Raw genomic sequence first — 24,934 nt, forward strand, 5'->3', positions numbered from 1 at the left:
AAGAAATTTAGTCACACGACTACGCTGTTGTAAACGCTTCCATTTGACAGCCGCATCACACTCACAACGTCCACAAGTACAGACTGGAAGATCAATATAGTTCTTATGTTCTTCCCAGAGAGAAACCAAAGCTGTATAGTAAGCAGTAACATCTAAAGATCCGTGCTCAAGTTTACTAAGACGTCGCTCAATATCAAAGATTCTAGGAGCATCATCTTGTTTAAATCGATTGAAAATACTCTTCCACATGCCCTCTGCAGTAGGAATATAGAGCAAAATCTGTCCTATCTTTTTATCTACTGAATTCATCAACCAGGTACTCACAATATCATTGCATCTAGACCAAGTTCCATAATCACGATGAGTTTCTGGAGGCTTAGTAATCATACCGTTGATAAAACCCAGCTTATTGCGAACATTCAACGCCATCCACATAGATCTCTTCCAAGAAGGAAACTCTGAAGCCGTTGTAAGTCGATGAGAGACCAAAACAAGCCCAGCATGATCATTACTGTTGAGATAAAAAGGATTCTCATACTGATCCGTCTAAAATTGTGGTGGCTCAACGGTTTCACGCGAAGTTGAATTAGACTTAAACGAAGCAGTCGTCGGATTCCCAGAAGAAGGAGGAACATAAGATCCCATACTCTAGGGATTTGAAAGGAGAAATCAGGACGAATTTGTAAAAGAAAATCAAAGAATCGTCACGATAAAGGTCAATCAAAGAAATAAAGCAAACAGAAGAAGGGAGAAACAAAGGATAACTCCGATGATAAGCTCAAAAATCACAATAATGAGGATTCTCACAATCCAAAGAAAATAAATCGAGCAACTCATCTCTTTCAAACAACTTCTCACAAAGATTCTGATGATAATGAATGAAGCGGAAGACTTAATTGCACATCTCTGATACCATATTAAGATTCAGATTCACTGGAGAGTCATAACGGAGAAGAAGAATAAGAGGAGAGCAATCAAAGCTCTAACAAACTTTCTTAACAGAACAATAAATGTGTATTACAAAGCTTAGGTTAGGAAGATAAATCTTATCTCCTTATATACAAACATCTCATTACTCCAAACTAAGTAAACCAGAGATAACCGGTTGATAACCAGTCAATAACATATCCTCATGTATCCTAATAAACTTGCTTCCTATTCTTTTAGTTCGATAGATTCATACATGTGTTGATTGAATTGTAGTTATTTTCTTTCTCTAGTGGTTCTGTTTATTCTTTTGGTTGTACTTCTTACGTTTTGATTGATTTCTAGGTCTTTTTTTTTTTTTGGTAGGGGACCGGGAGAAAATCCCAGAATATGATTCAAACTTAAAAATTATACAAGAACTTGGCGTGGATAGCGGAAACCCAGCTCATCCTCCCTAAAAATCGACTGAACCTCAGATGGAACAGACTCCAAAAAAAAGAAAACCCAAAGGTAATGAAAAAGCATGGTTAGTCAAACCATCTGCGAGACGATTAGCTTCCCGGTAAATATGAGTAACACGGACTGACCAGTCCTTCTGCATAAAGCCATGGCACAAGCGTACCAGGAATGACAAGGGATGAGTGTCACCGACCCCCTTGTTAAGCAAGCCCACCACCAACTCTGAGTCTACCTCCACCTTGAGAGAAGAAACCTATTTTTCCCAGGCAATGTATACGCCGTAATATACACCCCATAGCTGCGCCATAGGTGCCGAACATCGACCTATATTCAAAACAAAACCTCCACACCATTGACCACCACCATCTCTCAACACACCCCCAGCCGTGGCCAGACCAGGATTTACTCTTGACGCACCATCCGTATTGAGCTTCATCCAGCCAGAACTCGGGCTTCTCCAGCCAATCATACGTTCTACTCGAGGCCGTGGAAAGACCATGTCCTATCTGTTAGCATTCACAACTGTCAGTTTCGTACCTAAGTCCTTAATGAACTTCACTCGATCCCTGCATTTACCACTCACCCCAAAGGCGTTTCCACATCTCCATTTCCACCTCCACCGAACTGCAACTGCAAACAGTGTAGACCAAGGGACTCCATCAAGTATGACACCGTCTGAGAGATTAGCATAAACCCAATCCAGAAGATGCCCTTGAAAGAAAACTTGGCGCATACGTACCAGAACCAACCTTTCCCATATCCCCGACATTGCCGGACAATCGCTGAGAATGTGTAAACAAGTCTCCATCCCACCCTTACAAACAGTACAAATAGCTGACTCACACAAGTGTCTCCTATGCCTTTCCACATTCGTCATAATAGCTTGATTCCCAACAAGCCAGAGGAAAACTCTTATTCTTTCTAGCACTTTCACACCCCAAATCCTGCTAAAAAACTCTGCCATATTCGGGCTTGGAGACATATCTCTGGTTAACAAAGCATATGCGGATTTAACCGAGAACCTCCCACGAAATCTGATCCTCATTATCTGTATCATTAACAAGAACAAAAGCTGCCAACTCCAACCTCGTATCCGAAGAAACATAAGGTAATATCTTATCAAGGTCCCATCCTACACCAACTTTCCACAAGTCACAAGCTTTCTCATGAACCACCTCCGCGGGTACATCCCTTGTCTCCAACTCCACTAGTGGGGAATGTGACAACCATCTGTCAGTCCAGAACTTGACTCGTTGACCATCTCCCAACACCCAATTTTGACCCTTACACACCACTTCCCGTAGGCCTGTACCAGTGCTTCTCCATGTAGAGGACCAGTTTGACTTCACCACCCCGACCTTATACTTACTTCTTAAGACTCTCGCCCAGAGACTCTGTTTATCATGTAGAAGCCTCCACCCCACTTTAGCGATTAGAGCTTTATTCATGTCCTTCGAAGCCCTAATACCTAAACCCCCATCCCCTTTAGGCATACAGACTTTTTTCCAAGAAACCAAATTTTGTTTCCTTCGTTCTCCCGTACCACCCCATAGGAAAGTGCGAGATATTTTATCCAGACTAGCCAAAGTGGCTTTAGGCAGCATAATCGTACTCATTGAATGAACCGGAATGGAAGAAAGCAACGCTTTAGTGAGTGTCAAACGCCCAGCCAAGCTTAGAGTATGGCTTTTCCACCCTGCCAACCTCGACGAGACCCTCTCTAAAACTTCTCCAAAGGTCTCCTTATTCAACCGCTTCTGCAGGACAGGCATTCCCAAATACTTCCCCAAGTCTTTAGTGCTCTTAATCCCACTCTCTTCACTAATCAGCTTCCCTAACTCTCTTGACACATTGTTAGAAAAGAAAATCTTTGACTTCTCCAAACTAACTTTTTGTCCAGAGGCACCACAAAATTGTTCCAAAACACTTCGTAGAACCCGGATTTGAGCTACTGACGCTTCAGCTAACAGAATCAAGTCGTCAGCGAAACATATGTGTGAAAGCTGAGGGCCTCCTCGTGAAAGAGAAATTGGTTTCCATTGTTTGTTCACCACCGCCCTATCAATCAGATGACATAATCTTTCCATGCATAGGACAAACAGAAAGGGTGACAGTGGGTCTCCCTGTCTCAGACCCCGCAGAGGTTTAAACGGTTATGTCTTCTCTCCATTCCAGAGAAGATTCATTGTTGGACCCGAAACACAAGTCATGATCCAGCGAATCCAAACCTCAGACAAACCCGCAACACCAAGAGTATCCTCCAAGAAGTCCCAACGGATCCTATCATAAGCTTTTTCCAAGTCTAGTTTTAGAAGCATCCACCCTTTTCTCCCCTTCTTCCGCTTCATTGAGTGCACTGCTTCTTGAACCACAACAATATTATCCGTGCTTAGTCTCCCAGGAATAAACCCACCAATTTTGACATAACCCCCTTCAACCGCTCCACCATTGTTTTAGTAATAGTCTTGAATAACACATTACACAAACTGATAGGTCGAAATTGCGTGATCCTTTCAGGTTTGGCAACCTTTGCTATTAAAACCAGCAACACATCATTTGTCTCCGGAGGAAAAGTCCCTGAAGTAAAAAAATCCAGCACAAATCTGACAACTGATTCACCCACCACATCCCAACCATGCTTATAAAAGATTGGCTGATAGCCATCCGGTCCTGGAGCTTTAAAGCTCCCAATACCTCGAATCGCCCCTTCGATGTCTGCAAGTAAGAATGGCCTATTCAACAGAGCATGATCAGCTACCGATAGTGACATGAAACCACTACTAGGAAGTTTCTCTACCACCGCATGAACATCTTGCAGAGAATATAACCGTGTATAATAGTGCACCGCCAAAGACTCCAACTCCTGAGTATCCGTAATCCATCCTCCTTCTTCGTTTTTCAACATCTCTATCCGGTTCCTTCGTCTACGTATAACTGTAGAAGTGTGAAAATAGGAAGTATTTCTACCCCCAAAATTGATCCACTTCTCTCTTGATTTTTGAAACCAGAGCATCTCCTCTTGCTCCAGAAATAAGTCAAAATCCTTTAGCAGGCTATCCTCTATCTCCAAAAGCTCATCTGTCGGAGATAGTTCAATAAAATTCTGAACCCTCTCAAGCTCTGTCAGCAACAGTTCCTTGCGTTTCTGAACCGCACCAAAGACTTCCTTATTCCATCTGCGGAGAGTAGCCTGGAGTTGTTGCAAGGCTTCCGGTGTACTCAGGTCTCGTCGCCAAGAAGCCAACAACAAATCCTTGAAACCCTCATGTTTAGTTCACACAGCCTCAAACCTAAAAGGCCTCCGCTTAGGGTCCCTGCTAATCTCAGGAGCAAACTGCACATATAAAGGGGCATGATGTGAAGATAAGAAAGGAAGGTGAGTCACCCTAGCATCTTGCCACTGTAACCTCATTTGAGCACAGCAGAGGACCCTATCCAAAAGTTTCGCAACCATAGTACTCTCAACTCGTCCTCTTCGTCAGGTAAATTTGTTACCCAGAATCCCATATCAATTAAAGAGGAGTCATTTATCCAATCTCCGAAAGCAAAAGAATCATAAGAGAGACGACCGTTACCTCCAGCTCTCTCATCAAGACGGACAATGGTATTGAAGTCCCCACCCACAACAAGAGGACCAACTACACCCGACATAACCTCAGTCAGCCGATCCCACAACCCGCTACGCCGACTAATTGTGGGTGTTGCATACACCACAATAAAGTTTAAGGACTCTCCCTCATTCACTAGCTTCACAAAAATGAATTGGTCAGAAGCTTCCACTACCTCCATCTCACCAATCCCAGCTCACCAAAGTAACCACAGGCCTCCACTTTGACCAACCGCGTCCACCCGAAACGAGAACTCGAACCCCAGTCCTCGACAAATCTGCATCGCCCTATCACCGCCGGCATGTGTCTCAAAAATCGCCAGAACATCAGTGCTCCACTTCTTTACAATGTATCTAATCGATCTCTGGAAATTGGGTTTATTCGCCTCCCGGCAATTCCATAGCAGTAGATTAATCATTGATCTTGATTTAACAAAAATCGGAACAACCGGGGGAGAACCTCATTGGGTCTCGTCAACCGGACACAAACTCCCACCTGGGTCAACAGCCACGACTCGCCGATCCTCAGGCTGACCACCTACACTAGGTTGCCCAGAGTCCAAACCTTCAGGGACCATCGTATTCCACGGATCCATACCACCGCCGTCCGGACCAATCTCACACCCCATTGCGACGGCACCACCCGACCTCCCCCAGCTCTCCTTCTCGACTCTGAGTCTCTTGCCATTCGAGGACAATTCCAATTCCCCACGAATTGGGCCAAAAATCAAACCCGGGGTGGGCTTAGTTACCTTTGTTTGTTTGGGCCTAATCATATTATTCTCATGGGCCTTCGAACCCCCAACTCTTCTCTCCTTAAGGCCCTCCTTGTTCCCATTTTTAGGCTTTACCAACACTCGAGCCTGTGATACGGTCTTACCTTGTGCAAGAATCTTCTCCCGCATCTCTAGATTTTGAGGAACTCTATTTTCCTTATTAACATCATTCATATCAGAATCCCTTAACTCACGGGATACCAAATCCGCCTCTAACCTTCCAAATTATTAGCCAACGGAATAATCCGAGATCCTGTTTCCTTAACTGGTCCACCGCGATTAATCCCTTGCTCACTACCAGAACCATCCGCCGCAAACACCACTGACGCCACCGGAGACACCGCTCTCCGTCTCCTCGACTATACCACCATAAAACCCTCATCAACAACAGCAGTACGAGCCGGTTCCGTCCCCACAGGGACCTGCAGTGGTTGAGTTACCTCCACTTGAACAGGTTTATTTTGAGGACACGAGTGCACCAGTTGGCTGTATAGACCACAACGAGAACAGATATTGGTTAGGCCTTCATACATAACAAAATACCTTTCCCCATTAATCATCACCGTCCCCTTTAGGGGTTTCTTCAGGTTTACTTCTACACACACCCTCGCAAAACGACCCTGCTCACAGTTCAGGGTCGTCACATCCGCCTTAATCGGTTTCCCCAACCCTTTCGCGATGGCCATTAGGATAGACTTATGATAAAATTTGACTGGAATATTTGACAATCGAATCCAAACCGGAGTCGTAACAATATCATCACGTATAGGATCAAAAGATGGAGTCCATCCTTGCACTATAAAATAGCTGCCAAACACCTTCCATGAGCCGCCAGTCAAAGCCGCCATGTACTCCTCCTCCGATTCAAAACGAATCAAAAAGAACTGGCGAGGCAGATCCATCACTGACATCACTCCGACCGGCTTCCACAACTCCCTTAGCCTCCTACTCAACACTGAAACCGAGACGTTGCGACCAAGCACCTTCACGATCATACACCTTTGCCATAAGCCGTTCATGGCCGTTAACACTTCCTCCTCAATTTTTATCACCGGTTCCCCATCCTCCCCATATGGGAACGACAAACTCACCCTCTCCGTAACAAAGTCATCATCCACACTTCATCCGGGGAAAGGATCCCACCGCCACCACTATCTTTTACCTTCTGCACCCACGACATAGACTTGTCCGGAGGGTCACCCGGAGGCTTCCCCCTCTCCCCAATATCTGCTATAGTAGCATCCTGGTCTTCCGTGTGCAAAACCCTAAAATCGCCCTCCATTAAAAAAAAGTTCTAGTAAGGAAAGATATGGGTTGTGTGAGTGTGCCTTAAATCCAATTTATCTAGTTGTAGGTTTTTTTCTTCTCTAACGTTTTTGTTTACTCCAACATAACTAATGGAATATCTTTCATTTTCTTCTTATGCTTTCACAAATACGTACTTCTTAATTTCTTATATTTTAACAGCCGAAAAATTGGCCTGTTTAATTGGAGTCAATTAGTATATAGTATGAGACATCGGACAAGTAAATTAATTAGTAAATTTTCAAGGTCTTGTAGGAGTATACAAATAAATAAGTTAAAACAAGCATTAAATTCACAGATCTAACTAGCTAATTCACAAATTGTTCTTCATCCAAATTCTTTCGGAACATTCTATCAAACGTTTTGTGGTATGAAACTATAAGATCGAGAATTATTAGCTAGATTTGGTAGTATATATCATCTAATGTCAAGTTTTATTACTAATATATACTACGAAAACCCTAGATGAAGAAATTAATATCCATAAATCGGCAGGCACATGCACAAACACTTGATAACTATATCATGATTCGTTTACTAAATAACTATTAGGGGTACAGTATTTTACTATTTGCAAAAAATGCTTCTTTTGTCGTATCCATTTTGTATTTAAATGTTTTCTTCAGTTATACATTTTCAACCGTGAAACGTTCATGAATTATGATGATCCTCAAAATCATAATGATATTCTTTATATCAGGAAACTAGTTTAAACATATGTAACCAATAGCTTCATGATTATAAGAATAAATACAAATCCTTCCCGTGATCCTATCACCTAAGTCTATAACATTCGGTCAGCGATATGTTATGTAGATTCTGTATACATCATAATTCTTTTTTGTTATGGTTTTAGTCAATATTCATTTCTTTATTTTTTTTTTCCAAAATTAAAAGAGAACTCCGAGATTGGTCGCCCAAACCGGAGGGAAAAAGTTTACAAAAGAAATTTCAGAAACTAAAGTTCTTGAAGACCGGGCTAAACAATCTGCTCTTGCGTTAGACTCACGAGGGATCCTGTCCAGAGTGAAGAAAGGGAAAGAAGATCTGAGAATAGAGAAGTCCTCCTGTAAAATCGTAAAGGCTGGCCAATCGTCGGGCTTCTGCACCATCGCGATAAGCTCTGCACAATCCGTCTCAAAAGCTTGACAATCCACTCTTGCCTCCAAAATAGACTCCATGGCCTAGAGCAAGGCTTGTAGTTCCGCATGTAAGGGGGTAAGGCCACGTCGCTGACTCCGAACTCCCAAAAGAATCGTTGAATCATCCCCATCACAAAACCACCACCCCAAACCCTGTAAAACATCCGAATTTTTCCATGAACCATCAAATTGACAACGGATATACGGCTCCCTAATTTCCAAAGAAGCCTGGGTATTTAAAAAACTATCAGAGAGAGATTTGGCCTCAGCCCACAATAATCTGTCATTTGTTGCCTGATTTAAAATCTCTGTCGGTTCTGCCTCTAAACCCTGAAAAACCTTTTTATTCCTATCTTTCCATATCGACCAAAGTATCCAAGGGAGATAAATAGAAATATCAACAATCCTGAACTGCCCTGCCGCCCGCCAATAAATAAAATCCAGATTCGCATAGATTGATGCATATGGAAAACCTTTGGCTTCAAGTGATAAAGGAGACAACTCCCAAATACTCATTGATCGCGGACATTTAAAAAGAGCGTGGTTAATGGTTTCCGATTCCAGACCACACCGCTTACACTGAATATCACATCGGACGCCACGGTGTGCAAGCCGTTCCAATACAGGAAGAGTTCCAGAAGTGACCTGCCAGAAAAAATGTTGAACCTTGGAGAGAACCTCAAGTTTCCACGCATGGGCGTGAAGAGCCATGCACGTAGGTCCAATTTCCACTTCCGAGATTAGTTCCTGTGCTAACCGATAACCAGACTTCACAGAGTACTTCCCTGATTTAGTAAAATGCCAAACTAAAGAGTCTGCTTTAAAAACTTTGCTGACCGCAATACTCCGAATAATCGGAATATCCTCCGGATCAAAAAACTCCTCCAGAATAGGTAAATGCCAATCCTTTGTGATTAACCATCAAACTTGGAAGCAATAGTCGACCTCGACCATTAGCTGGTCTTGGACGAGTATCCGGTAACCACGGATCCCGCCACACTGAGATGGAGCAGCCAAAGCCTACCGCCCATCTCGCACCCTGCTCCACTAATACCTTAGTTGAGTAGATACTCCGCCAAGCAAAGGAAGGGTTATATGGTTTTTTAGCCGAAAGAGGGTGTTTGTTCCTGAAGTACCTACCACGCATTACTCGAGCCACTAGGGAATTCGGATAATGGATAAGACGCCAGTACTGTTTTTCCAGCACTGCATCATTAAATTGTTCAAGAGCTCGGAAACCTATACCCCCTTCACATTTATCTTTACACATTTTATCCCAAGCTACCCAGTGCATGCCACAAGCCTTATCATTCGACTTCCACCAGAAGGTAGATATAGCACTCGTCAATCGGGAAGTCAGCTCCTGCGGGAGCTTATAACATGACATAACATGGGTAGGAAGTGCTGTTGCCACCGATTTAATCATAATCTCCTTGCCCCCTTTCGAAAGAAGCTTTGCAGACCAACCGTTTACTCGGTCATCTAATCGATCCTTAACATAACAAAACACCTTGGTTTTCGAACCTTGAAGGCTCTCAGGGATACCCAAATACGAGCCCATGCCGCCTTCTTTAGAAATACCCATAATGGTTTTTAATTGAGGTCGTAAATCGGAAGGGACTTTTTTCCCAAACATAATAGAAGATTTATCCAGATTGACCTCTTGTCCTGAGGCTTTCCCATAATCCCCTATTATTTCCATTACTTTACTACACTCGGTTGCCTCTGCTTTGCAGAAGAAAAGACTGTCATCAGCAAACAGCAAGTACGAAATAGTAGGACTATCACGGGCAATTTTGATACCCATTATTTTCTCTTCCCGTTCTGCCTTCTTGATATTAGCTATCAAAACCTCAGTGCAAAGAATGAACAGATACGGCGACAGGAGATCCCCCTGACGAAGACCCCTATGAGGGAGGATGGAACCCCTGGGTTGACCATTCAATAGAACTTGGTATGACACAGAAGAGACACAACACATAATCCTTGAGATCCATTTCCTGGTAAAACCAAATTTGACCAAAACCGCCTCCAAGAAATCTCATTTTACTCGATCGTATGTCTTGCTCATATCCGTTTTGAGAGCTAGAAACTCCGTCTGACACCTCTGATTGGTGTTTAGTCCATGAAACATCTCCTGAGCGACCAGAACATTATCAGTTATTAAACGACCAGAAACAAAGGCCAACTGAGTTTCAGAGACCAAAAGAGGTAGAAACCGTTTTAACCGGAAACACAAGATTTTAGGTATAATCTTATAACTGACATTACAAAGACTGATCGGTCGAAACTCCGTCATCCGCTGCGGTCTATCAACCTTGGGAATAAGACAAATATTTGTCTCATTTAAACGAGGATCGAAACGATCCGTCCTAAAAAATCCCTAAACCAAAGACACCAAATCCCCTTTCAAAGAGGACCAAAACCGTTGAAAGAATAAAGCAGTCATGCCGTCAGGGCCTGGAGTTTTCTCCGGGTGCATCGCAAACAGAGCCTTATGGACTTCCGCCTCAAAAATATCCCGAGTAAGATCTCTATTCATACTCTCCGTGATTAGAGGATTAATTTCTCTAACCATTTCTGGAATGCCATTACCAGCCGACTTCTTAAAAAGATCCTCAAAGTACTTAGTAGCAATATGTTCCATACTCGACGGCGAATCGTTCCAGACATTATCTATGTCGAAAAGACCAACAATCCTATTCCTCACCCGCCTCTGCTTCGTGGAAGCATGAAAATATTTAGTGTTTTTATCCCCAACCCTGAGCCAGAATTTCCTGCTTTTTTGTTGCCAATATATTTCTTCATCATGATACGCCTCCTTTAACTTCCTTTCAATGTCCCTAATTTCCCTTTGAGAAATCGAATCATCCATTTTAGCCTCATGGAGAGCCACCTTTAAGGAAGAAATAAGCGAGGGACCAGAACTTATATTATTCTTTCGCCACCAAAAGATAGAATTCCTGCAATTCCTTACCTTATCCACAAAGCTAGGGATGCGGAAATTCCTGGTACGATTCCACCCAGACTAAACCGCACCCGCTGTACCTTCCTTACCCAGCCACCTTTTGTCAAAACGAAACTGTCTAAGCCGTCGTCTATCCCACTTCTGACAATTTGCCAATATCGGGTAATGGTCTGAACCAATCATCTCCAAATAATCAACCCTCAAGTTCGGGTATAACCCATGCCAATCCTCATTACCCACAGCGCGATCTAACCGACAACGGACCACCTGATTATTACATCGGTTTCCCCTCCAGGATAATTGATCCCCAAAACAAGGAAACTCAAGCATCCCACAATGCCGAAGCATTGAACTAAAAGGTATAAAGGAAGAAGCTGAGCGTAGAGCGCCCCCTGTTTTCTCATGATTGCCAACTAATTCGTTGAAATCACCTACCAAAAACCAAGGATCAACTCGGAAAGAACCAATATCAATCAAAGTATCCCAAACTTCCTGTCTTTTATGGGGAACAAGATCACCATAAACGAAGGACATAAAAACCAATTGTTTGCCAACATATGCTTGTGTATCAATAATACGACTACTATCATAAATAATTAAGAGTTTTATTTCATCCATAAAAAACAAAGCAAGACCACCGCTAGATCCGCGAGGTTCAACAGTATACAAATTATTATAACCAAACTTATTATGCAACTTTTGTAAATAAGAAAAATACTTTTTTGTTTCCGATAAAAATAAAATGTTTGGTCGATGCTTCTTCCACAAATCACCCAAATAATTTTCTGTCAGATCAACCCCAATGCCCTGACAGTTCCAGCTCAAAATCTTCACGTTCTAGCCGGCGGTTTCGGGAGAGCCCCCATCCCTTTCTCTTTCTTGCCTAAGCGGCCACCATCCGATGGTTTAACGCCTACTGTAGAAGTCCCCTGTCTCCCCAAAAACTTCTGTTTGTTAGCATCACCTGCAGGTTTAGACAAAGCCTTAGCAAGTAAACGTTTCCCGGGAGAAGCCGAGACCAAAGTAGCTAACCTAGAGCCATTAACACCTTTTCTAACATAAGGACTGACTATCCTCTTCTTATCACCACTCTTATCTCCTAAAGTAAAGGTAGCCAAAGCACTATTAATCACACCCACGTCGTATTCAACCGGGTTAGAAAGATAAGAAATACCTTGCTGATCACCACTAGGTTCATCCAGAATAACAGACTCCTGACCAGTGTGAGACTCGGACCCTTGACCCGTTGGCAATTCTAACCCCTGAACCTGCGGAACATCCTGTTCCTGAACCACCTTGAGATCACCCTTTGCTGAATCATTGCACTCACCATCTTCAAGCAGGTCATCTGTGTCAACCACAAAATCTATAGCCATAGACGCCACTCCATCAACCTTTTGCAAAGTTCCCTCACGCTCTTTCTCTGGCACAAGACCAACTCTGGAGACCCCGGTGTAATCTTCAAGACGCACCTGAGTTTGATGTTCCAGAGAAGCTTGCTTCACCTTGTATAAAGGTTTTGGCCAAACCATACCCGCACCCTTCCTTTTGAGATGAAAACCAGAGGCCTTACTCGATGTTTCTCCACTACCCGAGTGAGACCCGCGCCTATACCCTTCGTCCCTCATAGACGAGTCCCCAAAGTTCCTCTGCTACCCCCAAGCCTGACCGTGAACCCTGTCCTGTTGGCGAGAACCGTGAAGCCCATTCTCACCCTGACGCAGCTGTGGGAAATAACCAAAATCACCACCCTCCACAGATTGAAAGTCTAAGGCTCTCTTAGCATGCTTTCGAGGCTTCTCCCAACCTCCAACATTATGATTCATCTCCTTCTTCACCAAAGGAAGATGTCGTGGTCCTCCCCTACTATCAGAGAGCGCTTCAGTACCATTACCAGAACCAACCTTCTGAAACTCTGGACACAATTTCGAATCATGAGTCATCCTAGAGCAATGATCACAAACACCAACTAGCTTCTCATATTCCAAAGAAACCACAATCTCATCCCCAGTAGCAAACGGCACCACTAACTTTGTAATCAGAGGATTAAACCCATTGACAGACACACAAATACTGCCAGACTCTTCATAAATCTCTTGAGTCTTCCCAATTTTCTTCCCAATAGCTTCAAGAGTAGCCACCTCCGACAGATGCATTGGAATCCCTGTCACCTTCACCCAGAAGCTAATCGTTGAAGGATAAGAGGGAGAGATGATCGGCTCCCATCTCACCAATGATACCATCCAGTTATCAAAGTGATACGGGCCGTTCTGAAGAACAGAGAGGATATCCTCTTCCTCCTCGAAATTGAACTGAAAGACTCCCTGACCTAGATCCGCTCCAACCACCTTGTCCTCCAGTTTCCAAATCTTTGGAAAGTTAGCTATCACAGACTCAATTCTCTGACAAGCTGGATTCATCAACCTCCCAATGAGAGTCATGGAAAACTGTTGAATACGCTGGGCCAGAACCGAATGTGAGATAGTTACCGTATCAGTACGAACCAGGGAAGCCTTGCCTTTGCTGAATGCTAGCTGAGCCATTTTGCTGGACACTAATTTCTTTATTTTTATTTATAATTATTTTGTCAATAATATCAATGCTTTAGTTGACAAAAAAACAATGCTTTTATCTTTAATTTTGAACAAAATTTTTAAAATATATATAAAACAAATTTATTGTTAAAAACAAAACAGAACTGTTGAAAAAAATAAGAAATTCATATTAGAAACGGTCGTGGTATCCATTCGAATATGGTACAAAAAAAAGGGAAAAATATTACCTAAACAAAACATAATCAAATAGTCACTAGGAATTATCAAATTAATCTACAAATAGGATTATCTCAACCGACCCATCGGTTCTATATAAGAAACATGTAGACCCCTTCTCAACTTGTCACCAAACAAATTCATTATTTCTCTTAATAATCTCTCTCAGACTTGTTTCTCTCATTCCCAAGTTAAGAACCAAAAACATGATCATGGCTTTGACTACGAAGAACGTGATTTTTACTTCTTTGTTGGTTCTTACAACTCTTTTTGGAGTTGCCATCGGAGGAACCGTTCACAAGGTCGGAGACTCGAAGGGATGGACGATGATAGATGTTGATTACGAGGCTTGGGCTTCATCAAGAACTTTTCAAGTCGGAGACTCTTTGGTCTTCTCATACAACAACAATTTCCACGACGTCACTGAAGTCATTTACAATGATTTTCATCTGTGTGACTCGTCTAAACCACTTGTGACATACAATACTGGGTCCGACTCAATCAGTCTAACCAAACCGGGAGTCCAACAGTTCATATGCGGAGTTCCTGAGCACTGCGAGTCGGGGCAGAAGCTTCAAATCCATGTCTTGCCAGCCTTGTTGGGTCACGTCGCTGCTCCGGTTCCTGGAACTGTCCGATCACCAAGCTCTTCCTCGTCTCCTTCACCAGCCAACGCTCCACACTGTTGGTTAAGTTTGAAGTTGACTTGAGAAATAAGTTACACTAATCCTATTAGAGTTATGATTCTAAAGAGATAAGGATCAAAGATAAGTTAGGAGTTATCTAACTTATGAGGTTTTTCCTAGTAAGATTAGGTTAGGTGTTTTACTATATATATGTGTTGAGGCATAACGCAAATAAGTGTGGTTTTTGAGAGAAAGAGAGTTTGAGAGTTTAAGTTTTGAGGGATTTTTCTTAAATTAATAAAAGTGAGTTTATACTTTAAGTTCTCTTGTGTTCATAAAACCATAATCAATTTCTATATTTGGTATTAGAGCTATGGGAGACAACAGAACTATGGGAGATATTGTTGAATCAACAAAGACAATGGAAGGAGGAGGATCTTCTTCCATGAAGTGTCCTATGTTAAACTCCACAAACTATACAGTTTGGGCTATGAAGATGCGGATTCTTCTCAGGATACACAAGGTATGGCCAATAATTGAGACACCAGGGGACGACAACGACATGAATGATATGGCGATGGCACTATTATTTCAATCCATCCCAGAAGCCCTTATTTTGCAAGTTGGAGAATTCGACACGGCAAAGAAAGTTTGGGATGCAATTCAATCAAGACATGTTGGAGCAGAAAGAGTTAAATAAGCAAGGTTGTAGACATTAATGGCCGAGTTTGATCGCCTCAAGATGAAGGAGACAAAGAAGATTGATGACTTTGCTGGAAAGTTATCGGAGATCTCCCCTAAATCTGCAGCTCTTGGTGAAAACATTGATCAATCGAAACTTATTAAAAAGTTTTTGAAGTGTCTCCCATGGACAAAGTTCATACACATGGTAGCTTCATTAGAACAAGTTTTAGACCTCAATAAGACGAGTTTCGAGGATATTGTTGGTCGCTTAAAAGCATATGAAGAACGTATCTCAGAGGAAGAAGAAGAAGCTCATACGACTGCAGAACAGAGTCAAACTAAGCTGTTATATGCAAATAATGACACACAACCTAGCTATTCACCGGTTCCGGTTCCAGTTCCAGTTTCTGCTCCACCAGCTCGCGATTACTATAGTAGTTACAGAGGATGAAGGGAGATTACTTGACTGTACATGATCATGAAGGAAAGTTACTTGTCAAAACTTTAAAATCCAAAAATCGACTCTATAAGGTTCGAATGGGGGTTAAAAGTATTGTGTGTCTACAGTCTGCAGTTTCAGGTGACTCTTACACATGGCATGCAAGGCGGGGGCATGCCAATTTTGAATCAATTAAATCCATGATTCAAAGAGAGCTAGTTAATGGAGTTCCGCATATACAGTTTGAGAAGAGGATTTGCAGCTCATGCCTTTTTGGGAAACAGACAAGACAAGTATTTCCCCAAGCAAGTATTTTTCGAGCAACCAAAGTGTTGGAACTTATCCATGGTGATTTGTGTGGTCCGATATCACCAAATACTGCAGCTGGGAATAGATATGTATTTGTTCTTATTGATGACCACTTTAGATACATGTGGACAATTCTCCTGAAAGAGAAAAGTGAAGCCTTTAACAAATTCAAGAAGTTTAAAGCTGTAGTGGAGCAAGAAACAGGAGAGCATATTCAAATCTTCAGAACAGACAAAGGAGGAGAGTTTGTATCAGAGGTCTTTAATTCTTTCTGCAGTGATTCAGGTATTAAGTGGCAACTTACTGCTCCATACACTCCTCAACAAAACGGTGTTGTTGAGAGACGCAATAGGACATTAATGGAGATGACTAGAAGTATTTTGAAGCATATGTCTGTTCCAAATTACTTATGGGGAGAAGCAGTACGCCATGCCACATATCTCTTGAACAGGGTTGCTACAAGGTCACTTAATGTTAAAACTCCATATGAAGTTTTTCGAGGAAAGAGACCTAATCTCAGTCATCTGCGAGTATTTGGTTGCATAGGATTTGCAAAGCTGGAGCAACCTTACTTGAAAAAACTCGATGACAGATCACGAATGTTGGTACACTTGGGTACAGAACCAGGATCAAAAGCATATCGCTTGTTTGATCCTAAAACCCGAAAGGTTGTGGTTAGTCGTGATATTATTTTTGATGAAACAAGGAGTTGGGACTGGGATAAGAAATATTCAGAACAGAGTGAGATCCGAAGCTTCAGGATCAATGTAGGAATATATGGTAACCATGGTATTCAAGAAACAGAATACGAAACAGAGCAAGGAAGTAATACAACTGAAGACAACAAATTAGAATCTGTTGATCACGATCAGTTTGATGATGAAGAAGAAAGTGAAGATCATGATAACGTTGTCGAGGATACCACAAATCAACCATTGGCACTTAGGAGAACTACAAGACAAAGGAAGAAACCGACACATCTTGAGGACTATACTCTACCAGATCATCTTGACAATTATGCCCTATTTGCCGAGGAAGAAGGAGAGCGTTTGCTGATGTGTATAAACAATGAACCTAGAGACTTTTATGAAGCAAATGAATCAGAAAAATGGATGAAGGCATGTGAGGAAGAGATTCATTCTATTGTTAAGAATCATACTTGGAGTCTTGTTGATCTTCCACTTGGAACAAAGCCAATAGGATTGAAGTGGGTATTTAAACTTAAGAGGAACTCTGATGGTAGCATAAATAAATACAAAGCTAGGCTTGTAGCTAAGGGATATGTGCAGAAATATGGGATCGATTATGAAGAGGTGTTTGCTCCGGTTGCTCGAATCAAAACAATTCGACTTCTAATCAATCTTGCAGCGACGAATAGATGGGAGATACGCCATCTTGATGTGAAAACAGCGTTTCTTCATGGAGAGCTGAAAGAAACTGTTTTTGTTACTCAACCGGAGGGTTTTGAGGTAAAAGGATCCAAGGACAAGGTCTATAAGTTGCATAAAGCTTTGTACGAATTAAAACAAGCACCAAGGGCTTGGAATGATAAGTTAGATCAAATACTCAAGGGTCTGCAGTTCAAGAGATGCTCCAAGGAACCGTCAGTTTATCGAAGAAAGATACATCAAGGTTTTATTGTTGTTGCAGTGTATGTCGATGACCTGTTCGTGTCAGGAACGGACATAAAAGCTATTGAGAACTTTAAAAAGGAGATGGCGTCCAAGTTTGAAATGAGTGATCTCGGAAAACTGACCTACTACCTTGGAATAGAGGTATGTCAACATAAGGATGGAATTACACTAAACCAAGGTCGCTATGCATTGAAAATATTAGAGGAAGCAGGTTTGAAAGACTGTAATATGGTTCACACGCCAATGGATAAGGGCTTGAAGCTGTCAAGGTCTCCGAAAGAGAAGGATATAGATGCAACTAAATTTAGGAGGAGTATTGGATGTTTGAGATATTTACTTCACACAAGACCAGATCAATCATATTGTGTGGGTGTTTTAAGTCGGTATATGCAAGATCCTAAGGAGTCACATGGAGCAGCGTTGAAGCAATGCTTGAGGTACCTTCGAGGAACAACACATTTCAGACTCACATTTGCAAGATCAGTCTCTCCAACAATTGGGTTAGTTGGTTATAGTGACAGCAGTCACAACATAGATCCTGATGATGGCAAAAGCACGACTGGTCATGTATTCTACTTGGGAGGGAGTCTTATCACCTGGTGCTCGCAGAAACAAGACACGGTGGCGTTATCTTCGTGTGAAGCCGAGTTCATGGCTGGTACTGAGGCTGTGAGGCAGGCAATTTGGCTCCAAAACTTGCTTAGAGAGATCACCGAGGTATCTTGTGGGAAGGTGGTTATTCGAATAGATAACCAAACTGCCATTGCTTTAACCAAAAACCCAGTTTTCCATGGGCGAAGTAAGCACATTCACACTAGATATCACTTTATTAGAGAATGTGTGGAGAGAAGACTTGTGGAGGTTGAGCATGTACCAGGTCAAGAGCAAAAGGCAGATATTTTGACAAAAGCTCTTGCAAGGATCAAGTTTAAAGAGATGAGGGAGCTGATTGGAGTGAAGGACTTGGCTGGAGATAACTTCAAGCTTAGGAGGGAGAATGTTGGTTAAGTTTGAAGTTGACTTGAGAAATAAGTTACACTAATCCTATTAGAGTTATGTTTCTAAAGAGATAAGGATCAAAGAAAAGTTAGGAGTTATCTAACTTATGAGGTTTTTCCTAGTAGCATTAGGTTAGGTGTTTTACTATATATATGTGTCGAGGCATGACACAAATAAATGTGGTTTTTAAGAGAAAGAGAGTTTAAGAGTTCAAGTTTTGAGAGATTTTTCTTGAACTAATAAAAATGAGTTTATACTTTAAGTTCTCTTGTGTTCATAAAACCATAATCAATTTCTATACACAGTATCAGCATCAGATGGCTCCATCACCTCTTCAAAGCGGTGCCTCAAAGTCGGCTTCTTGGATCGGCTTCAACTTGTTGGCATTGATCTTCGTATTCTAGTCTTGTCTTTTATTATTACACTTTTTAATTTCTTTTTGTATTAGCGAGTGAACGTTCTTTTCCTTCTTTGCATTACTTTATTTAATTAGGTTTTGCTCTCTTGTAATTAGAATTTAGCTTATTCATTAATTCAAATCTTATTTTTCTAAAAGAATTTAGTATCACCACCAATCATCATAATCAAGTGACCTCTTTTTTAATATTGTTTTGGACATTAAGTAAACATAATGGAAAGTTTCATATATCTATTAACTATATAAAAATAAGTATTATATTTGTAAAAAGTGTTTAGTTGTTTACATATCAATTTTTTGTAACTATTTATTAATTTAATTTTGATCCGAATTGAACCAGTACGGAATTAGAAAAGGGCCAATTTTACTGGGCCCAACTAAAATACAGTTTTATCAGTTACAAACTCATCGGCTTGTAATATAAATCACGAAAATATTTATCAAACTACGATGAAACCTCCTTAAAGATCAAAAATTAAAAATCACTGGATGTTAATGGTTGTAACGGCTGGGGGAAAAATTCATTTGTGATTTAAACCGCTTACTTTATTTTATGGATAAATTAAAAACATCATATTCCATAGTATATGACCCTTATAATCTATCAAATGTAATCCACAATAAAATAATAAAAAAAGAATCAAAACTGTAGCGAACCAACTTCAAACTGCTTTTATATATAAATAGTGGTGGAGCCAAAATAATGGATTATAAGGGTCATATATTACTAATATACAAAAGTTATTGGAGTTTTAATTAAAATCTTAAGAGATTATATAAACACAAAAAAAACATTGTATTGAAAGAAAAAAAAGGTAATGGGACTTCATAGGTGTCAATTCACTAAAAACAAACAAAATTTGATATACAAGCCTAGACTAAAAATTTCATAAATTTTATCGGTGTCAACTGACACCCTTATTCTTTCACTAACTCCGCCACTGCATATAAATAGAGTTAGATAGCAGCGACTTGTTATCCATACTAAAAACAGAATAATCTAATCTTCAAATAAATTTATCCACCCCAACCGTATTTACAAACAAATTTATCCACCCTAACCGTATTTACACCCATTATTCTTTTGATTAATAAATCGTTAAATATCTTCTAAATTAATCCTACCATCAGTCCATCATCATAGATCTCGAAGAAAAAAAAAATCGAACCCAAAAGAAATCTAACGAAACTTGTGTGATTTGATTACAAACATAATAAGAATCCAAAAGTGGAATAGAATCATCAAGAATCAAATCCACTAGCTTGCCACGTGTCGAAACTAAATAGAAAAGTAAATAATCACACTTTCCCATATAATAAAAAATAAAAAGTTGGTAAAATAATATTTTTGTCAACGCAAACTCCCTGGGTAGGTCTCTCGAACCGGACGGGTCAAACAAACCCGAACCCGGTTTTGTTTGTTTTTTTTTTTCCTGTAGAAAAAACACAACAAAAGAAGAGGAAAAGAGCAGAGCTTCTTTAAAAGTTATGTTTTTCAATGTGGTTTTGATTTGTTTGCTTCATCGTAATAACTTACTCTCTCTCACGAAAACTCAAACTCTCTCTCTATCAATCGAGTGAACGTTGCTTTGAGGTTAATGATCCCGTCTCCTCTTCTTTTTCTTCTCTGTTTTCTAATTCTAAAGTTTATTCCTTTTTTTTTTTTTTTTAATTTCTCTCTCAATTTCTGATTGATTGCAAAAGAGGCTTTCCTGGGTTTTAGGGTTTTTGTTCTTCTTACACTTGATCACGTTTTTTTTGCCCCGAGTCTGTGAAATTCCTCTTTTCCCACGTTTTGGGTTTCGAGGTTTTGTAAGTTTGCTTCCCCCTCTCTTCGAAAATTCGTTGATTTTTATGATAAAGTTTCTTCCTTTCTTTGTTTCCAGATTATTTTTTTGTGTTAGCAAGTTTTGTTAAATCTTTCAATTTCAAGTTTTTGGGTTTCGAAGTTTTGATTTTAAGAAGCAATCAGCTGTTTAGTATAAGAATCAATTCGTTTCCTTTTGGTATTTTTTTTTCTTTCTTTCTAATTTTGTCTCTCTGTAGATAACTTTTGGTGTTGTCCGATGATGATCGTTAATTGTCTTCACATGGTTAAGTTTGGTGTTGGCAATTTCTGTTTTCAATAGAAGAAAGAAACATGTGATACAGACACATAGCTTATATCTGCAGTCAAAAGATCTTATCTGATAAGGATATGTTAATTTTTATTATCTCTTCTTGAGGAACTTGTTTTAGTTTAGAAGATAGCGTCTAAAAGGCTCCTAGGATTTGAGGTTTTGCTTAGAAGTTGCATTAGCTATCTTCTCTTGGATAATCATCTATTTGGAATAACGGCTAAGCAACTGTCTTTTGCTATGAGCTTCTATTGCAATCTTGTTTCTTTAATTAAAAGAGTTGATGTTGTCGTGTGTACGTTTACCGCATATGTTTAATCTCTCGCTGAATTTTCTTTTTTGGTTGTTGGGCATTGACAGAAGGAACACAAGGACGTTGTTGGATTCTGAGGAATTATGGATTTTAAAGGTATAAAATGGGTTGGGAATGTGTACCAGAAGTTTGAAGCAATGTGCTTAGAGGTTGAAGAAATCATTGTGCAGGTGAATGCTTTGTTGTGTTAAGTACTTTGTAATTGTACCATGTCGATTTGTATCTTTTGTTTTAACTCTTGGTTTGCTTCTTTTATGATTTTTAGGATACTGCAAAATACGTTGAGAACCAAGTTCATACGGTTGGTAATAGTGTCAAGAAGTTCTGTTCAGATGTGGTTCAAGATTTGCTTCCTGATGGTGATGACTCTGTAGGTTCAGGAAAACCTTTACCTGTTTCTATGTTAAATGAATACGCTCCTGTTTGTTCCTTCAAAAAGAAGAAAGAAAGCGTGAACCGAAGAACCAGTGATTTGAAGCAAGAGGAAGAAGAGGTAACTGAGGGGAAGAAGGATGGTTGTGCTATGAAGTTACGTGGTCTTGATGCTGATGATTATGATATATGTACCTCTCCGAGACAGTATAGTTATGGAGGTCCATACCGAAGAGGAAGAGTTGGCCGGAAACAGATCTTTAAAAAAGAGGAGCCTTTTCAAGTTACCAGGCCTATTGTCCAATCAAAGGTTCATAGTGCTCGTGTTAAAGATGATGTTGGAACTGTAAACTCGAGTAGTTTATCGAAGGTTCATTGTGCTCGTGTTAAAGATGATGTTGGAACTGTAAACTTAAGGAGTTTATCAATGGTTCATAGTGCTCGTGTTAAAGATGATGTTGGAACTGTAAACTCAAGTAGTTTATCAATGGTTCATAGTGCTCGTATCAAAGATGACGTCAAAACTGTAAGGCCAAGTGATACTCCTCCAGGTGAAGTGGAAAGACTCATCTCTAAAAAGGAATGTCAGAAAGAGGATAGAATCGAAAATCAACATTGTCTGACAGTCGTTAGTTCTGTTAGAAGTCAAGATTTAGAGATTCAACCATCTGTTGCTACTAGCTTACCTGCAGAATCTGATGGTAACATTTCTGCTTTAAAAAACAAAACTCTCTCTTTCTCAATCGTTTCTTTTGAAACTATGGATTCTTAAGTTGGGTCCTGGTACACAATCATATCGAGTACTACATCCCATAGGTTCTGTATCATTTGGATTAATTTAGCGATCATGCATTTCCATATCGTTGTTTGCTGTTTGCTGTTTGCATTGGGAATGGAATTCGAGAGGAAGAAACTGGCTCATGATTTGAAGCAGTTCACTTAATCTTGGTTTTGGTTTCTTGTTTTCAGATTGCATAAAGGAAACCGATGAGGATTCAATGGAAACAAGTTCAAGTTCTGTCTCAGAGCAAAAGTCAGAGATTCTCCAACATCTTATTGGAGGATCAGTTGAAGAAAGCTGTATACTTGTGGACAGAGACGAACTCCATTGTGTATTTCCTGACAAGATGGAGAATGACAAACACAAACCATACAAGGTTTCTTCCTCTCTTATCTCTTTCTCTTTTCTTTGGTTTCATGTTTGCATATTTATCATCACACAGAAAGTAACACTGCCTTATAACATAAACTAATCCAACAGAAGATCAGAGACGTTATATCTTCAAGAATGAAGCAAAACAGAGAAAAAGAATACAAGCGACTTGCTCGTCAATGGTACGCAGAAGATGTTGAGAATGGGAGAGAATGTGGCGATAATCCGAAGCCGGTAGAGGATAACAGATCATCTGAAGAATCTGAATGGGAGCTTCTGTAAAATGTTTAATGGTTACGCAGAGGATATAGCTCTACTACTCTCTCACACACTCTCTCTCTCTCTGTGTATATAAAAGAATGTATTAAGCAAAACATAAGAAGCAGCTTAAAAGGCTTCCTCTGCTGGCTCTGGTTACATAATTTTAATAAGGCTCCTAATATATTTATCAAATTTTTTATTTATAATTTGAAGTAAAAATGTTTTTTACAAAACTGTCTGCATCTGTGAATATTTGTGGGAGAAAAAAAAAAGTCTTTCCCTTGGTGGTTGTGTAATAATTGTTTTCTTGTTTCGTCTATTATACATTTCCAATTTGTTCCAAATTTAGGACCACTACACATCATTTCCTTTTCTTAGTGTTTTTATTTTATTTTAATTTAATTTCACAATGTTTGCAACAATTTGAACCATATATATATCTCTTCAAACAGGAAACTATAGTCATTTTCTCAAATAATTTTCTAGGAGTTATGAACCCGATAAGCCCCTATAAAGTATCTTCAGTTTCGACCTATTGTGCTACTTTACATTTCACTTTTTATATTTAGTTTTCTTTTTTTTATATATGCTTGGAAAGAGACAGAACAATAATCAATAACTCGACGGTTGAAGTAATAATTGAATTTGTTGATGAATGAATAATAGCTAATGGAAGGAATCTTCTAGTTTTAAATCACAGCTTGCTAATGAAGGTATAATCATTAACATATTTGAATTGGAAGGTGAGCCAAATGAGTATTATTGGAATTGAGGCATACACAAATTGTTACTTTTTTTTTTCTATATCTATATTAACATTTTTGAACTACATTTTAATTTATGTCTTTAAGTTTTAATTATTTATTTTTTATTTTATAACATTAACTTCTAAAGAAATTCCATAAATAACATTACAGAGAAACTCAAGTACTAAACTTTCTTAAATTGACCAACATTTGTTACATTTATTGCCATAAAATCTTAAAAACATCTATACATTCCAATTTTTTCAAAATCAACTCTATCCATTAAAGTTTTAACTCATTATATCTTCAAAATTATTTTTATGTATGCTAGAATCTCTCAAATTTAAATGATAGACCACAAATTTTCTATAGCAAAAGTTTACAATCTCAATAATTATATTAACATTAATAAATTTCCTAAACTGAAAATCTAATATATATATATATATATATATATATATATTTTTTGAAGTACATTTTGGGTTCTACCCTTTTAATTTTGCTTATTAAAATTTTTAGTTCCTACAAAATTGCACTAAAAGCAATAAGTAAAATATGGTAAATTGACAAAATCAATTTTTTTATATAGAAACTAATTAATTCTACTTAAATTCCTTATTAATAGCAAATTTCTTTTCTATATATGTGTTCCAAAATAAAATAAAAAAATAGAAAAATCAATCATTAAACTGTATACAATAATAAATAAACAATCAATTAAATGAAATAATTATATATCAAACAAAATAATAATAGTATTATTTTAAATAAATAAAACAGTTAATTATTCTGATTAATTATACATTATACAAACAGTTATAATTCATAATTTTAGTGTTTATCCTGATAAAATTATAATACTTTAAGAATAATTGTATCACTTCTTAAATATAAAAAATATTAAAAAT

At 39.4% G+C, this 24,934-nt stretch overlaps 2 protein-coding genes and 1 pseudogene across 7 annotated transcripts; 2 read left to right on the forward strand and 1 right to left on the reverse strand.

Moving 5' to 3' along the window:
* Window positions 1-5,454: 5,454 nt before the first annotated feature.
* LOC147925103 (uncharacterized) lies at window positions 5,455-7,051 on the reverse strand (annotated as a pseudogene).
* Window positions 7,052-14,167: 7,116 nt separating this feature from the next.
* Window positions 14,168-19,050, forward strand: LOC104753362 (mavicyanin-like). Its single transcript, XM_010475625.3, has 2 exons — window positions 14,168-14,633; window positions 18,947-19,050. The coding sequence occupies exons 1-2, from the start codon at window positions 14,168-14,170 to the stop codon at window positions 19,048-19,050; spliced, it is 570 nt and encodes a 189-aa protein (XP_010473927.2).
* Window positions 19,051-20,443: 1,393 nt separating this feature from the next.
* On the forward strand, window positions 20,444-23,513 carry LOC104749764 (uncharacterized). 6 transcript variants are annotated; one of them, XM_010471455.3, is made up of 5 exons: window positions 20,444-20,658; window positions 21,542-21,664; window positions 21,760-22,567; window positions 22,836-23,023; window positions 23,128-23,513. In XM_010471455.3, the coding sequence occupies exons 2-5, from the start codon at window positions 21,578-21,580 to the stop codon at window positions 23,299-23,301; spliced, it is 1,257 nt and encodes a 418-aa protein (XP_010469757.2). In that variant the 5' UTR covers window positions 20,444-20,658; window positions 21,542-21,577; the 3' UTR covers window positions 23,302-23,513. The 6 variants fall into 6 exon arrangements, with proteins under 6 accessions (XP_010469757.2, XP_010469758.2, XP_019093110.2 ...); XM_010471456.3 differs by having other exon boundaries at window positions 20,525-20,876; XM_019237565.2 differs by having other exon boundaries at window positions 20,525-20,658; window positions 23,131-23,513.
* The last annotated feature ends 1,421 nt before the right edge of the window (window positions 23,514-24,934 follow it).

This window comes from Camelina sativa, chromosome 16 (assembly GCF_030686135.1).
Source record: "Camelina sativa cultivar CO46 ecotype springtype chromosome 16, ASM3068613v1".
Lineage (NCBI taxonomy): Eukaryota > Viridiplantae > Streptophyta > Magnoliopsida > Brassicales > Brassicaceae > Camelina > Camelina sativa.

Coding starts and splice junctions, on each gene's coding strand:
- LOC104753362 (XM_010475625.3), top strand. CDS start 14,168: ATGGCTTTGACTACGAAGAACGTGATTTTTACTTCTTTGTTGGTTCTT. Junction 14,634..18,946: donor TCCTTCACCAGCCAACGCTC/CACACTGTTGGT, acceptor TCAATTTCTATA/CACAGTATCAGCATCAGATG.
- LOC104749764 (XM_010471455.3), top strand. CDS start 21,578: ATGGATTTTAAAGGTATAAAATGGGTTGGGAATGTGTACCAGAAGTTT. Junction 21,665..21,759: donor TTGAAGAAATCATTGTGCAG/GTGAATGCTTTG, acceptor TATGATTTTTAG/GATACTGCAAAATACGTTGA. Junction 22,568..22,835: donor CTTACCTGCAGAATCTGATG/GTAACATTTCTG, acceptor TCTTGTTTTCAG/ATTGCATAAAGGAAACCGAT.